Source organism: Triplophysa dalaica, chromosome 18, assembly GCF_015846415.1.
Source record: "Triplophysa dalaica isolate WHDGS20190420 chromosome 18, ASM1584641v1, whole genome shotgun sequence".
In the NCBI taxonomy this organism is placed as follows: domain Eukaryota; kingdom Metazoa; phylum Chordata; class Actinopteri; order Cypriniformes; family Nemacheilidae; genus Triplophysa; species Triplophysa dalaica.
Window position 1 is genome coordinate 10,201,780 of NC_079559.1, and position 15,806 is coordinate 10,217,585.

Genomic DNA, 15,806 nt, shown 5'->3' on the forward strand with positions numbered 1-15,806 from the left:
ATTGATTTTTGTTACTGAGGAAGATGTTGTAACATATTTGTAGGGTAATGAATGCAAATAGGGTAATATGATTCTTGGGTTAGACACCTCTAATCGATTTCTCAGTATCATGCAGTTAAGCACTTGGTGCTACTACTGTATTGATGAGACCCTAGTGTGCATTGTGTGTGTATAGAGACAAGGAAGCCTAGTATTTCGCGTGTTTTCTGAGATGCAGCTTTCTGGCCGGGCATATTTCACAGTGTTTAAGAAATTAATCAATGTTTCTTTCAAGTCTTAAAAAGTATCTAAATAGGCAATGTTTCAAAATGTGTATCGTTACGATACAGCACTGGCCTGATCGGGTAAGTGACAGTTTTGTCAACTGGCCAGAGGATCTCCCCTATACTGGCCCCAGGCCATCAGGCAGACCTTATTGTCAACCCTTGATGTAGTTTATAGACCACTTCAGAAGACGTAAACAAAGCTGGCCCAGATGTTTCAGTTTTTTAACACTTGACAAACGTTTGAATAAAATATAACCAACAGAATATATGTATAACCAACTCAATATGTTTAACAAATATTTTTCAGAATTAACTTCATATGTAAGATAAGAAAACAATGAAATAAAAAATGAAATAGTATGCTCTTTAATAATTTTGAAAAAAACACAGATATTTGATATTTCTTTTTCATAAATTATACTAACATCTCATGTGTGACCCTGTCTGTGTATTTTTTTAAGTTAGAGCAGCTAACTAGCAGCTTTTAAGTTAGAGTTTTTTTGTGATTGACTGTTTTCTTTGTAAATCGACCTACATAATATAAAGAACATTCTGTGAAAATATAACCTATATTTTAGTAATTACTGTAAGAACATGTCAATGATTAAAATAAAGAAAAAAATAAAAATAAAAAATAAAAATAAAAATAAAAAAAGAATTAGGATTTTAGGTTCATTAGAACCCTTTTGTGAGTAATGCTTATGACATATGAGAGCTGTTCACTCATGGGCTCATGTTCAAGTCCAGCAATGGTCATGTGCCGATGCCATTCTTCCTTTTTCTACTTCAACTATCCCAACTCTGTCCTCTAGCGACACATTCCTATGACCTACAATGAATACATTCAAAGAAAGAAAATCTGTGTTTGAAAAAATAGTCTTCACTTTTTCTCTCTGGTTTTATTGATGTTTACATTGAACTATTATACACACAGACTGACAAATAGTCCAGACAAGATGAAGTCATAACAATATTCCTGACAGGAAAACTTCATTTGTCAGGTTGCCATGGTGAGATTTTTGTCTTCATGGATCCATCAATCAACAGTCCGAGTGGCCTTCCATTGGTCCTGCAGTCAGTGTTGTACAACTCTCACTGATAGAAGGCAGCTGTTCCCTCAAGCCCCATTATGACACCATCAGTGAATTGCGGCGGAATAGTCTGACATGAAAATAATGAGCCGAGCATGAGCACGACAAACATCTTTTTACTCTTCACTTCCACTCAGAAACACCAGCAACATCATTCGGACATAGCCTGGTTTCATGCCAAGGGATTTCATGCCTTTACTGGGTTTTGTTTATGTCAAAGAATTGATTATGTAATGTCATGGATCGTTTCATGTAAGCCTTCACTTTTTTGAAATACAACAAATGAACCCCCACACCAGCTGAGCCAGACCAGACCTTACCTCCCTTTGCCCTTACATACTCCTAATGGTCCATATAGTTTCCACATACTCTCACACCTCATGTCTTGGAAAGAAAGATGCAAACAGACATACTGTACACACTTTCTCTCCTCTAGAGAGAAGGTAACTAGGTCATTCCATCCCATATGCGAACACATTGTGAACTCTGTCAGGCAGAGCCGTCATTTGGGTAAGGCATTGGCTGGCGGCTGCAATACCTTGGCTGTCTGGTCAGGTCAGTTCAAAATAATATTTTATTGCAGGAGCCTGGGCTTCGGAAGCACGAAAAATGTAGGTGCCCCCCCAGAAAGAGTGTAAAAACAGTCCTGCTTTATCAGCAGCTTCAATGTCGTAGTGGGACGCAGGTTCGAATCAAACCAAACTCATTTTTAAATCACATATCAGATCTGCTTCCATTTGTTTTTTAACATTATGATGTTTTCATCAATAGATTATTTAAAGCGTGTTATGTGAAGTTGGCTGCTGCAGTATCAGCTTGTATGATAGGGTCAGGAATGAATAAATATATGTGAGACTGTAATGTCGAGGTAAGTAGTGAGATTGGATGACCTCACGAGAGTCTGCCATATGGCTTTAGGTGAATTGATGCCACTGCTGTCAGGTAGCAGCAGTCTCCCAGTAAAAGATAAAAGAAAGTCAAACCTAAACAGTCTTAATATGATTGAGTCGATTCTAATTTTATTTTTCAATGTACTTACTGCAGATCTTTCTAAAGAAAAAAGATAAGGATACAAGCAAATAAACACAATTACATGTGGTATTAGTTGCATAGAAGTAACATTTATAAGTTAATGCAATGAAATCACTAAATTATGTTTTAACAGAATTAATATTTTAATGTTGATTTTCAAATATCTTCGCTTACCTTCTGAAACCTGTATGTTCAAATTCGAATGGAAAATACACTGACAACACAGTATTTAATAATTTAAAAAGTATAAAGTTGACAAACACCTTGTAATACTTTTTATTGGTTAACTATTTGCAAAACCCATTGATCAACATAAAGAGGTTACTAACAATAATGATTCACGGCAAAAAAAAAAAAAACATCAAATATGGAGATACGAGGTTTCAGAAGGACAGTAGCGAAATAATAATACATTTTCCCTAGTTGCATAAATGAATGCTTTAATGTGTTTTAAAGGGACACAAATAAACAACCACAACAGTATTTTTATAAATTACAATGAACCGAAATCAATGAATGATGAAAAATCGTTGTAAATTGCTAAATAATGTAATGTAAATCTAATGTTTTGTTTGTCAAAATGTTTTATGACAATTTTTTACAGACCCTGCATTAGAATGACGCTTTATCACAAATAAGCATTCATTTTGGTGAAACATTTATACATTAAATGATAAAGTAAATGATTAAAAGGGCAAAAACATAATTTCTCAACTATTATTTGACAACAATATTTTTTCATGTCTAGCATATAGTACTACTGTATTTATTTAACACCCACTGTATGGTTGAAAATTTGTGTGAACCTTGGAATAGGTACCTTAGACATTCTAATACATGACTAATAGACTGTTCTACTCTACTGAATATATAATGTTTAATAATTTATTCTCAACTCTCAATTTTTTTTTACTTTTGATCATATAGACCACTACTGCATAAACTGAGGAATTCACCTCCTCCGTTATTCTTTTAATATTTCCGAAGGTCACATAGAACCCCAGAGAGATGGCTAAAAATCTATCATTCATTGGTGGATGTTTGTGGTCATTGATGCAATGGACAAGAGGAATGCTTTAGAAAATATGAAGGAGAAATTATGGCTTCTTGAAGCATTTCTGCACGTCCATCGTCTGTCAAACACCACCTGGATCGTTCAGACAGCTATTAGAAGAATAATGAAACAAAACAAACTTACCGCAACCATGATGTATCTATCAGTCATTCTGGGAAGTTTTCTCTGGGTGGACAAAACTAAGGAAGATCATGGTATCGGTCTATTCACTCTCTCTAACTTAGGCTTTCTAATTAGAAGGTTTATAAAATCTACCCCTAAAGGGATAGTGCACTCAAAAAGTTCTCAACCTTCCCATACTTCCAACCGTTCCAAAACTGTATAAATGTATTTGTTCTGTTAAACAGAAAGATATTTAATATAAAATGTTAGCATTTTTCATTTCTGAGGCACCATAAACTAACATAGTAGAAAAAAATGTACTCAAAGATCCCCCAGAACTGTTTGCTTTCCCAAATTCTTCAAATTACTTTGTGTGTTCAACAGAAAGAAAAATTATACAATATTTTTTTCGACTATGGTAGTCAATGATGCCCCAGAAATCTCATTGTCTAACATATTTCCAAATATCTGTCTTTGTGTTCAACCAAACAAAGAAATGTATACAGTTTTGGAACAATTCAAGGGGGAGTAAATCATAACAAAATTTCCATTTTTGGATGTACTATCCCTTCAAGCAGAAGCAAGTACTTCGGGTGAAACAGTAAACAGATGTGTGATTTTCTTATGACTGCAGGTTGTTACTTGATAATTTAAGGGGCGTTCACATTTATTTACATTTACATTAATGCATTTGGCAGACGCTTTTATCCAAAGCGACTTACATTGCAATGTTCTATACATTTATAGATAGGTATGTGCTATACCCTGGGATCAAACCCACGACCTTAAAACGTTGACGCAATGCTCTTACCACTGAGCTACAGGAAAGACGTTCACACGGACAGCATGTAAAATCGGTGGAGGTTGTTGAAATTCTGTGTTGTTGGTTGCAAGTTGGCATTCCTTCTCAACTACTGTATCCAACTATGGGAGATTTTAACAATCTGCCCTCCAGATGGTAGCAAATGATACACGTGTTGCTGAACATGTCCCGTTTTGTATGTGTGTATGTATATATTTATAGTATATACAAAGTACATAACTATGTATAAAATATGCAAAGAAGTTCAAATGGAAACACCCCTTTTTTATGTAAATATTCTGCATATTTTAGAAGTGAGTGCAGAGAACATGTCACATGCAATGATGTTCATTTCAGCCCTAAATAAAAACACTTCATTAAAAGTGCACAAAAAAACAGCAGGCTAACTTATGTAACATTTTCCCTTCCGCCTGCTGTTGCTAATACAGGGTGTGTATTAGTAGACTACAGCGGGCTAAAGAGACGTGATGAGCAAGTTCTGTTTGTTTTATTTCCATGCAATAAATAAACCACCACGGTGACTCATGATCATTAAAAATGGCAGGTCAGTGATGACATATGAATTAATGGGCATTTAAACATACTTTAAGTGTTCTCCAGGGTCAATAGCAGCGCCTGCTCTCTCAAACATTTTTAACACTCTACTAGTTGTGTCTGTAAATGTTTAATAATCAATTACGGTCTCTGGCTTTGCCATTGGAGGTTGATTTTTGATAAACGACAAAAATCTGGGCTTTTAAATATTTACTGGAAATCTAATTTAAAGTGGTGATGCTACATCATAATATCACAGCATGCGACCCATCTTTACCCAGCAAGCAGTGACACTCACAGGCTGATCAATGCGGTACTGTACTGATATACCACAGCTCATCCACTTTAACCAACTATTGGACCACTGCGGGCCTTGTAAGGTTGGCTTTGTGGGGGGCTGAAGTAATAACTGTAACTCATAAATATGGCAACAAAAGTTAAGAGGAAAAAGCCAGCAGGAAAGAGAAAACTATAATTATACAGTATTATATAAATTATGATATAAAATAATAGTTATACAGTACACCTCGGGTCCCCTTACAAGAAATTCACCATATTGTTTCCACAGTAGCACTAAATGGACAAACTGCTTTACAGAGTGCATTTTGTAAATACGTCATCTCCTTCGGCAAAGAAGTGCAATTGTGACATCATCTTAGCCCTGTGTCAGCCACCATAGTGCTTCAAAGGGTAGGATGGAGTGAGCTGTTTTCAACGGCTAGATTTTACAAACTGGACCTTTAAAAGTTTTAATATAGAGCATAGGCTAGAAACAGAAGGCTGAACTATTTTGTTATTCACAAGTTGTTGCACATACAGTACCTGGTGCTAAAATGATGCAGACAGCACGTGTAACTAAAAAACGCTTTCACCGGGCCGCATCAAGATTTTGCGGTACTTTGAAGGCTACTTTATCAGGTGATCATTTGATCTGTAGTAAAAATGGTTCTAGACCCATGCTTATTACATCTTTGGTGATGACCGGCGGTTCTATCTCATTTAAACGCTGTGCATTGGTTCTGGAGTAAGTCTGCGGGGGTGCTGGTGGTGCCGTGCCGTTTATGGATGAAGTGGAGGTAACGTTAGGTCAAGTCATTGCCAGTGTGTACAAAATTTTCCATTTCGCATGACAAAGTGAGATGTGTGTTTACAGAAGGGCAGTTCTGCCTCTGCTCTGTCCCCTTATAGAGTAAGACAGACAGAAAAGTGTCCTCGGTATAATGTTTAACTCTTGAAGAGGTTAACATGCCGTATATGTGTGTATATGTGCGAGCGCACGTGGTCTGGAAAGAGGGGGCAGGGAACGACACGCACCTGGGTGCCACAGAGGCTTCTTTACAGTGACGTATGTCCATGTGTGTGTGTGTAACTGAATACTTGAAGCATAGAAACATACTTGTTTAATCACACATTGATATACACACTCGAACATACTCTCTTTGGGCCTCGAATACAGTAACCTTTTAATAGACTCAACACAGCTGTGGCTCTAAGTCGTCCTGCAGCTTGTTTATCCAGCCTCACGGCTGGAAACATCACTGTATCTCACTCAGAGAGATGCATTATACACACACAAAACACACACACCTAATAATAACATCATCAAAGGATTATGCCCCCGGATCTCGGCAGAGAAACAAGAATTATTGTGTCGAGGTCACACAGAGGTTATTCTGACCTATGCATTGTGGAAACTAGCTATTTTAAAAGTGCAGCATTATAGACATAGGAACCAATCAAAAGCTTGACTTTCTCCCTTCATTTTGCAGTTCTGCAAAATTTCGATGTTATCATCAAGAATTGTTTCTTGGAGGCTAGGATTTTAGTTTTTTTACACTGTAGTTATGTATAAAAAAAATCTTCCACCTTGGAGCTCTCGAGCATCAAAGAGATGCATTAAAACTTGGCATGCTGCAGTCGGCACAAGACACATCTTTTTTTTTTGACATTAATGATGTTAAGGAGAAAAGTACTGTAATTTGAGAAGCAGCTTTGAAATTAAAACCCTAAAATAACTCCTTTGTGTCCCACGAAAGACAATTATATACAATGTAAATACATTGTAAAGTGAACAATAAAAGATTTTAACATTAGCTTCAACTTTTATGGGATAGTAAATTCAGTCATTTACTAACCTTTTGTCATTTCAAAATTGAATTACTTTCTTTCTTTTGCAGAACACAAAAGAATGACATGCATTGGTTTCGTATCAATAGGATAGAAGTGATTGGGTGCCAACATTGTTCGGTTAACAGTATTCTTCAAAATATCTTCTTTTCTGTTCTTCCGAAGAAAGTCACACAGGTTAGGCGAGTAAATCATGACATAATTAAAATTTTTAGGCGAACTAACCCTTTCTAATTTTTTGCCTTGGGTGAAGTAATAATGTCCTTTGAAACAAGTTATATGATTTACCATCACCACTGGTACTGTGTGTTCCAAGTTGTGGCATATGTGGAATGCAGAAGCAGAAAAATTCATTCAGTGATTTATTATCCTGCAATCCAGCTGTAAGGAGAAAACAAGTTATGATGTTGCTGAAAGTTCTTATTCAATCCGGTATTTCTCATTCAATTTAAAGAGTTTTGCATTAAAGTTGGCATTAAAACACCTCAAGTAATATATTCAAAGATGTGGCATTTAACGTGTGATGAATTTACACCGCACTCCTCATTAGAGAACACATCCACGTACAGTGACACACACGGTTTGTTGTTTTTCTATCAAGGTGGGGATTTATTATTATATTCCCTAATGTTACACTTGAATGTTCTTACATTCATAGATTTTTATTACAACATGATTTAATATGCTTATTAAGCCATTTTCCCTCATGGGATCCGTTGCTTAGTGCCTCCAATGTAAGTGATTTCCGATTTTATTATTCTTGTGGGTACATCTGATCACCACAATGCATGAAAAACCCGACCCACACACATTCTCTTATTCACCAGTCAATCAGCAAGTTCTCTGTTTTCCAGGGCAGTGGATACTATTTGTGTCTCTCTTGCCACTGCGGAGTAAATTCAGAATTTATGATGTGAGTCACAGCAAAATGCACATCAGCATGACCTGCTCTTCATTACTCTGAACAGACACTCTCAGTAGAGCTCTGAAAGGTGACCCGAAATGGACCCCTGGTGTGTTCACAGCGAGCTTAATCCTGTACGCTTTGAAAGCTCTGTAGAGGAGACACCTGAGATGTTTGCTCACCTTACTTCTTAACTCCTGTGAAGGGAAAATTGGAGTCACAGAGGCTGACCATTCAGACAAAGCTTACACCTCAGTTACATGTAGGGGCACCCATCACCTAACCTTGCATTTACTGTTTACGTTAAATTCAATTCAATTCAATTATTGCAGCCATTTACACAGGCGGTAATTACGTAAATTATTGAAGTCTGGTTTCGCTCTTCGCTACGGCGCTGAAATGGCTCTAGTTAAAGTGATTAATGGTTTCCTCCCAACCATAGTAGACGTTTCTATGCCTGTGCTTGTAAATTAAATGTGGCGTTGGACCCCATTGATCAGCCTGTTGTGTTCGACAGGGCGTTTCTTGCTTAACTTTTTCCTGACTCCGATTGTTTATCTGTGTCTGTTTGTAAACAGTAAAACACTTACATCAGAAAAAGTTACTCTAGAACTAGAAGCACCACAGGATTTAACTCAGTAAATCCTCTCAATTGCTTTATTAACATGACCGGGCCTCTTACCTTCTCTGCTCACCTCTTGTCTTGACCCCGTTCAGGATTGAGTTTGATATCTTCAATAGTAAAGGTTAAATGTTATACTAAGGAATTTATCGAAGCCAAGCTTTTATTTTTCTGTGCTTGTGTTCCACTTTCACCGAAGGTCTCTTCAGCAACTGTTATGCGTTGTTCACAAAACAGCATGCAGCTTCGAACCGAACAGAGAAATTAGAGAAAGCGCTCAGCTGTAAAGGTGAGCCGTATGGGTTGGTTTTTCACCACCCGTCTCTGTTCATTGGTATTTTCCAGAACATTCGGGCCCACTTTGAGATCCAGGAGTCCCAGAAGAGTTAATTAGGCTTTATATTGCTTACTGAAGCAGCGAATGTGTGGTTACACATATCAGAACCCGCTCCACACTCAACAACACAATTTCATCACAAGGCACATCAGCGCACTTAATTCATCAAGAATTTCCAAACCCGATCACTGTTGGGATTCATTCACTGTGCAACTTTTAAAGAAAATAACAGCAAGAAATGAGAGGAATATAAATAATTGACACATACACAATTAATGTCAACGGAACACTGGAAATTAAATCATATTGTTTGGTTTTTAGCCGGGAGAGCAGCTATAGCTTTGTGTTTGATCATTCATTTGTTGGTTACGCTTTTGATATTGAATCATGCAAGAGCTGAAGAACTTGTCTCATGAAAATGAACTATGATTTTAGCACAAGGATAGATTTTTCATAGTGTTTTTCTTTTGCAGTAGTCCCAAATTTATGGTTTTGCCACAATAACTATAGTTTAACCATTGTATTTGTTTTAGCTATTAATCTGCCAAAAATTCATTGTAACTAAACTTTTACAGTAATAAAACCATAGATCATTTTCATCATGGCATGACAAATCTGACATGTCATCAAGGGACATGACGTATTTGATTAACGAAAATGTGATCTAAAAAATCGGCTAGCCTACTTTGGATTTATTTGCGTAAAAACAGCACTTTTAAGTTAGGCTATTTTTATGTTGAGCAATAACAATCGATATGAGACTTGGACGTCATAAAGGAGACTTTTTGAATGTCATGTCTGAGGGCTGGATGACGACAAACCCGCGCTCTCGGTTGTCTTGAATCAATTACCTCGTCCCCATTTCTAAATCGGTTCAGGTAACAAAGCAGCAGCATGCGATCGTAATGCATTACAGGTGAAATCAGAGCGATATGAAACTGCTGGACACGTTTCCACTGGTGCGAAAGCGAGCCGAAACTGCATCAGTGCGCCTTGCGCTCTCTCCGCTCCACGAACATCGCGCGCGCAGCGCCAAACTCGAGAGCGCGAGACCTGGCAGCGGAGAAACATCGGGGAGGGAGGAAGGGAGTGTGCTGGTGTATGTAGATGAGAGCAGAGAGCGAGAAAGAGAGACGGAGAGAGAGAGAGAGGTTGGGAAAAGACTAGCACCTCTATCCATCAGCCGAGCATCCTGCGGGAAGTCACTTCCAGCGCACGAGCGAACGGTGCGGCATTTCTGTCCGAGCGAATGGATCAGTACACAGGGAAGGATGTGACAAAGCGCTACAAATGAAACTGTAAACTATTATTTGTTTCAGCTTGCACTAGTTACGCTGGTTATTTTATTTGTAAGTTTCATTTTTACTTGTGTTCCTGTATTACGCATTAATGTGCGAATTCCGGCACAACACTTTTGAAGTGATATCAGACAATGTCGTAAATGTAGCCATTAAAGGAAAAGTTAAAAGATTTTTCTTGGGTAAGTACAAATTAATTTAACTGTTAAAGTTGCGTGTTGTTTATTTATCCTTAATGTTGGTATTATTCACGTTGAACATCTATATTTCTTTTCATATTATCTCGTATTTACTTGCGCTTCTGTAAAAATGTAACTCTTAGCACCATTATTGTTTAGCTATGGGTAGATGATATTAGTGTTTTTGTTTTGCATTGAGATCAACAGGTTCGCAATGCTGTTTGAATGCAGATGCAGAAGAGCTCGAGCAGAAATCGTGCTTTAGTTGAGGGTCGCTCTTAAATGAACTGAGAATAAATATTGTTTAGAGATCGCATTTGCAATGTCATCTGCTTTCCTTAACGAGTTTGTGCTGGCGCTGCCTTTGGAAAATAATCAGTCAAAACAGATCTTATTAGTAAAAGTAAAATAAATCCAAATAGTGTTTTATTTGTGTCTGAAAATGTATTGATAAAAGCTGTTTCATTTTTATTGTCATGTTTTGTGTTTGCTTTGGTGAAGAAAAAATATTGGAACTAACATCATAGAGGTTAAATTATATTTTTCACCTTGGCTCAAACAGCTTACCATTCTCTCATTATAATTTGTTTTTAATCTTTGCATCATTCCTCTCACATTTGTTTTCTTTCCCTGTAATATTTCTATTGTGTTGCTTTTGTCCTTCCTATTTTGGCATTTTTGTTATCTTCCTCTTTTCCAATACTACTACTTACTTGCTTCTTTTTTCCTCTGCACTTCTATTTTACTGTCATCCCGTTCATTCTCATCATCTCTTCACTCCCATTTCATATCTGTCTCACACCCTCTCTTACTCCCATTGGATTTCTCTCCTCCTTGCTTTCCATCATAAAATCTCTCACTATATCTCATTTTCTCTTTGTCTCTCTGTGTAGATGGGGTCTAACCTAATGTCAAGCTGGTTTTGAAGGTGTTTGATCTGGTCTCCTCGACCCCAGACGGAGTCTCCATGGCTGCAGGAGTGGCAGCCTGGCTCCCTTTCGCTCGGGCGGCGGCCATAGGATGGATGCCCGTGGCCAACCTGCCCATGCCTGTTGCACCAACCACAAAGAACAAGCGACAGGACGAGCTTATTATCCTCAATGTCAGCGGCCGGCGCTTCCAGACCTGGCGAAACACTCTAGACCGCTACCCTGATACGCTCTTAGGGAGCTCTGAAAAAGAGTTCTTCTTCAACGAGGAAACTAGGGAGTATTTCTTTGACCGAGATCCAGATTTGTTCAGAAGTATTCTCAACTTCTACCGTACAGGGAAGCTGCACTACCCCCGCTATGAGTGCATCTCTGCCTACGATGAGGAGATGGCGTTCTTTGGAATCATTCCTGAGATCATCAGCGACTGTTGTTACGAAGAATACAAGGACCGCAAGAGGGAGAACATGGAGCGCCTTATGGACGACCTTGAGGACAACAAAGACAGCAAACTACCTAACATGACTTTCCGTGAGACCATGTGGAGAGCCTTCGAGAACCCACACACTAGCACTATGGCCCTGGTTTTCTACTACGTGACCGGGTTCTTCATTGCCATATCTGTCATCACCAATGTGGTTGAAACGGTTCCGTGTGGTTCTATGCCGAACCAGAGAGACATACCCTGCGGGGAACGCTACACAGAGGCGTTCTTCTGCATGGACACAGCGTGCGTAATGATCTTTACTGTGGAGTATCTGATGCGACTGTTCGCAGCGCCCAGCAGGTACCGGTTCATGAGAAGCGTAATGAGCATTATAGACGTTGTGGCCATCCTGCCATATTACATCGGGCTCGTCATGACCAACAACGAGGACGTGAGTGGGGCTTTTGTCACGCTTCGGGTTTTCCGCGTCTTTAGGATCTTTAAATTCTCCCGGCACTCCCAGGGTCTACGGATCCTTGGCTACACGCTGAAGAGCTGCGCATCCGAGCTCGGCTTCCTCCTGTTCTCCCTCACCATGGCCATCATCATCTTTGCCACCGTGATGTTCTACGCTGAGAAAGGCTCCTCGTCCAGCAAGTTTACCAGCATTCCAGCCTCCTTCTGGTACACCATTGTAACCATGACGACGCTGGGGTGAGTCATTTCCTCTCAGATTGACTTTCTTTACTAAATATTGGCCCTAAACTCGTATTATGCCACATCCTTGTACATCTTAGAGTTATTTAACCAAAAATTGAAATTGATCAGAATCATATAGCTCGATAAGTAAATATTTACTCATCCTCAAGACATCACAAACACGTGTGACTTCTTTTTTTTTTAAGTTTTAGTTCACCCAAAAATTCTGTCATCATTTTCTTACACTCATGTCATTTCAAACCTGTAGACTTGTTTCTTCTTAAGAACCCCAAAAAAGATCATTTGAAAAATATTGGTGGCCGAGCAATGGTCCATTCACTTCTATTGTATAGACACAAAACCACTGCAAGTCATTAGGTACCACAGTCATTCAGTTACCAATATTCTTCAAAATATCTTCTTTTGTGCACTGCAGAATAAAACAGTCATTCTGGTTTGAAATGACAAGAAGGTCACTTTTAAGTGAACTATCAATTTTACGTCTGCAAAAGTCCTGTGAGTTATGAGAGTGAGTAAACATTGAACAGCTACAGTCCTACTGTGTACACTGTCTTATAAACCAATCCAACATTCAAAGTGAAGTAATTTACACAGCAACAGCTGTTTTAAGGCATCCCCAGGGAAAGCAGTGTCCCTCCTGCCTGTGGATTTTCCTTTTTAAAGTTACCCGCTAGTATCTTCTGCATTTAAAAACACCTAATGACCATAGTTGCTGACTGCAGTCATCCCTACTCAAAACAGTGGTAGGTTTGGATTTTAACTCACCGCCCCAGGCTAGACTTTATTCATCCCTATTATACACCAATTAATATTTAAGATCTTGTGAAGCAGGCGATGGAACATCCTTCAGCGTTTCGCTCCCACACTGTAACAACAGGACAGCAGCTGCAGAGTTGTTTTGTGCCATTCATTTCTACTCTCGCAAATCCCAGGCTGTTTATACACGTGCTAACTGATGCTTGACACGATCGGTTTTATGAAAAAGTGTAATTTTACATGATTACTGCATGAGTCTTCATTTTGTTATGTGGTTTATGGTTTAAGTCATTGACTGTGTGTGAATGCTAAAGCAAGTGTGTGAGACCTGTGAAGCGACAAACGCTGTGGCTGCTGTGTCACGGTGTCTTTGAAATTGGAGCTGCATAGTCAAAACGGCCTTTGATTTCCTGTTTAGTAGGCTACACGACTCTGTCGATTGGCTGATACACCTGCCAGCGAGCTCTGTGACCCCAAAACAACAAGATGAATAATTTCCTTCATGGTTGAGGAGAACATCATGAATGCTACATTACCAAATGATTCGGTCCTTGATGAATACAGCTGTGTCTGCTTGCACACATAGAAACCATTGCACGGGTTCAGATAATAGTCTTTTTTTTTTGAGGTTCAGTTACAAACAGTCGCAAACCTATTTATTTATTTATTTGTTATACATATATGTCATGACTCATGCCCAAAACGTGTAAATCGGCTGTGAATGAGCAATGCTTGAGTAATAATTGTATATATCAGTCTTGTTGTCGGCTAGTTTTACATGTATTTTGAGGTAGAGAGGATCTCATTACTCATTACTACATTCTCAGCAGAGATCCAGTCTCCACCCGCATCTGAGACTTGACCCACAACGAAAGGGAGAGACTCTTCTCATCAATAAAACACGCTGTTGAAGTGTGTGTCACTGTGACTAATGTTCTCAGGTACATCTGCTGAACAATGTAAACCACCATGATATTTCCAACCCCGCTGACGTCACGTTCTCATTGCCTGTATGAAGGAGCGTGTGTTTACATCCCGTGAAGTTCAGACCGGATAGAAAGTAACATTTTTACATCCCAGCAGTTCATCGAATGGTTGTTTGTGCCAGGAACTAAGAAAAATAACAGATGAGATCTCTTTAATAGCTCAATTGTTTCTCCTAGATGGCAGTAAGATTTAACAGGGAGCAATGGAAACTTTTGCACAAGTATACCTGAGAATTTATTTTTGGGTCACACTTCAGTATAGGGGGAAATTCTTGCTATTAACAAACCATTAACTATGACTTTTTCCCCAATAAACTCTTAATATGTGGCTTATTGATAGTAAGGTAGTTGTTTGGTTAAGGTATTGGGTATGATTAGGGATGTAGAGTATGGTCATGCAGAATATGTGCTTTATAAATACTAATAAACAGCCAACATTTAATAAGTAACTAGTTAATAGTGAGAATGGGCCCCTGTACTGAAGTGTTATTTTTTTTTTTACAGTTTCATTTCATTTCAGTGAACATTTGCCAGTTTTTCCATTTAAGGTTAATATTAGTAAAAAAAAGTAAAGATTGTATCTGAAATCTATATAATCTACACGAATAATACCTTTTTCCTCTAAGCATCTGAGAAAGTTGATATCCAACACAAAACACAATAAATCACCTAATCTACAATAAAGCAATCTCTGAGAAATAACATTTTTCTCATGAGACACAGGTCAGATGTACCTGTTGATTCTGAGGTTGCGTGAATGTCTCTTTCTTTGACCAATGCAGTGGCGTATTTAACACCATCGCTGCTTCTCTTTTTCCCCAAAATCATTCACACTAAAGTGCACATTACCCGGGGTCTCCGTCGCACTTGGCTGGTGTGAAACGCAGCACTGCAGTTCAGCTGTTTCGGTGTCAGGTGACTGTTTTACCTGCGTGTGACATGGTGTTAACATGTAAACTGCAGACCCACTGCCCTGCAGAGACATTCATTATACTTATCACGTTTCACACACTATTGCTAAGATAAGGGCCCTTCTTAGGGCAAATATGAAATATTTTCATTTCCATACCCGCAGGATTATTTCAAACCCTTATCCTTTTATTTATTTTATGTGGGACACAATTAGATGTGTAATGTGGCTTTCACATAGGATGTGGAATGTGCTGCGCTGGCCTCTGGGTTCAGCGTAGCCCTTCAATTTGCGCTGCGATGGCTAGAGCAAAGCAGGCAGAGTTTTCAAAACAGCGGGAGTTCTATACATTTTTTATAGCAAAATAACTTTATTTCAAAGTAGCGGAGGAGGCTAGAGGGCAGTCGTGGCCTAATAATGGGCAATCGTGCCCTAATGGGTTGATAGTTGGACACATGACCAGAAGGTTGCCAGTTCGATTCTCAAGGCCGGCGGGTAAGGACTGAGGTGTCCTTGAGCCAGGCACCTTCCCCCCATTTGCTCCCAAAGTGCTCCAGTGATAGTTGCCCACTGCTCCAGGTGTATGTGTGTCAATAGAGGAGGGGAAAAAATGCCCATGTCCATTTCACATGTATATTGCCCCCCTACAACAAGATACCTGCCTGAAAAAAACACACCTGACATGCCA

The 15,806-nt window shown here is 38.8% G+C and overlaps 1 protein-coding gene across 3 annotated transcripts in view; it reads left to right on the top strand.

Moving 5' to 3' along the window:
* The first annotated feature begins 9,900 nt into the window (after positions 1 to 9,900).
* kcnd3 (potassium voltage-gated channel, Shal-related subfamily, member 3) overlaps positions 9,901 to 15,806 on the top strand; it is a 68,455-nt gene continuing 62,549 nt past the window's right edge. For 2 of the 3 annotated variants that reach the window (XM_056772336.1, XM_056772338.1), the window contains exons 1-2: positions 9,901 to 10,393; positions 11,284 to 12,460. In XM_056772336.1, the coding sequence (XP_056628314.1) occupies positions 11,358 to 12,460 (1,103 nt within the window). In that variant the 5' untranslated portion in view covers positions 9,901 to 10,393; positions 11,284 to 11,357. The remainder of the gene's footprint in view (positions 10,394 to 11,283; positions 12,461 to 15,806) is intronic. The other variant, XM_056772337.1, reaches the window with a different exon arrangement.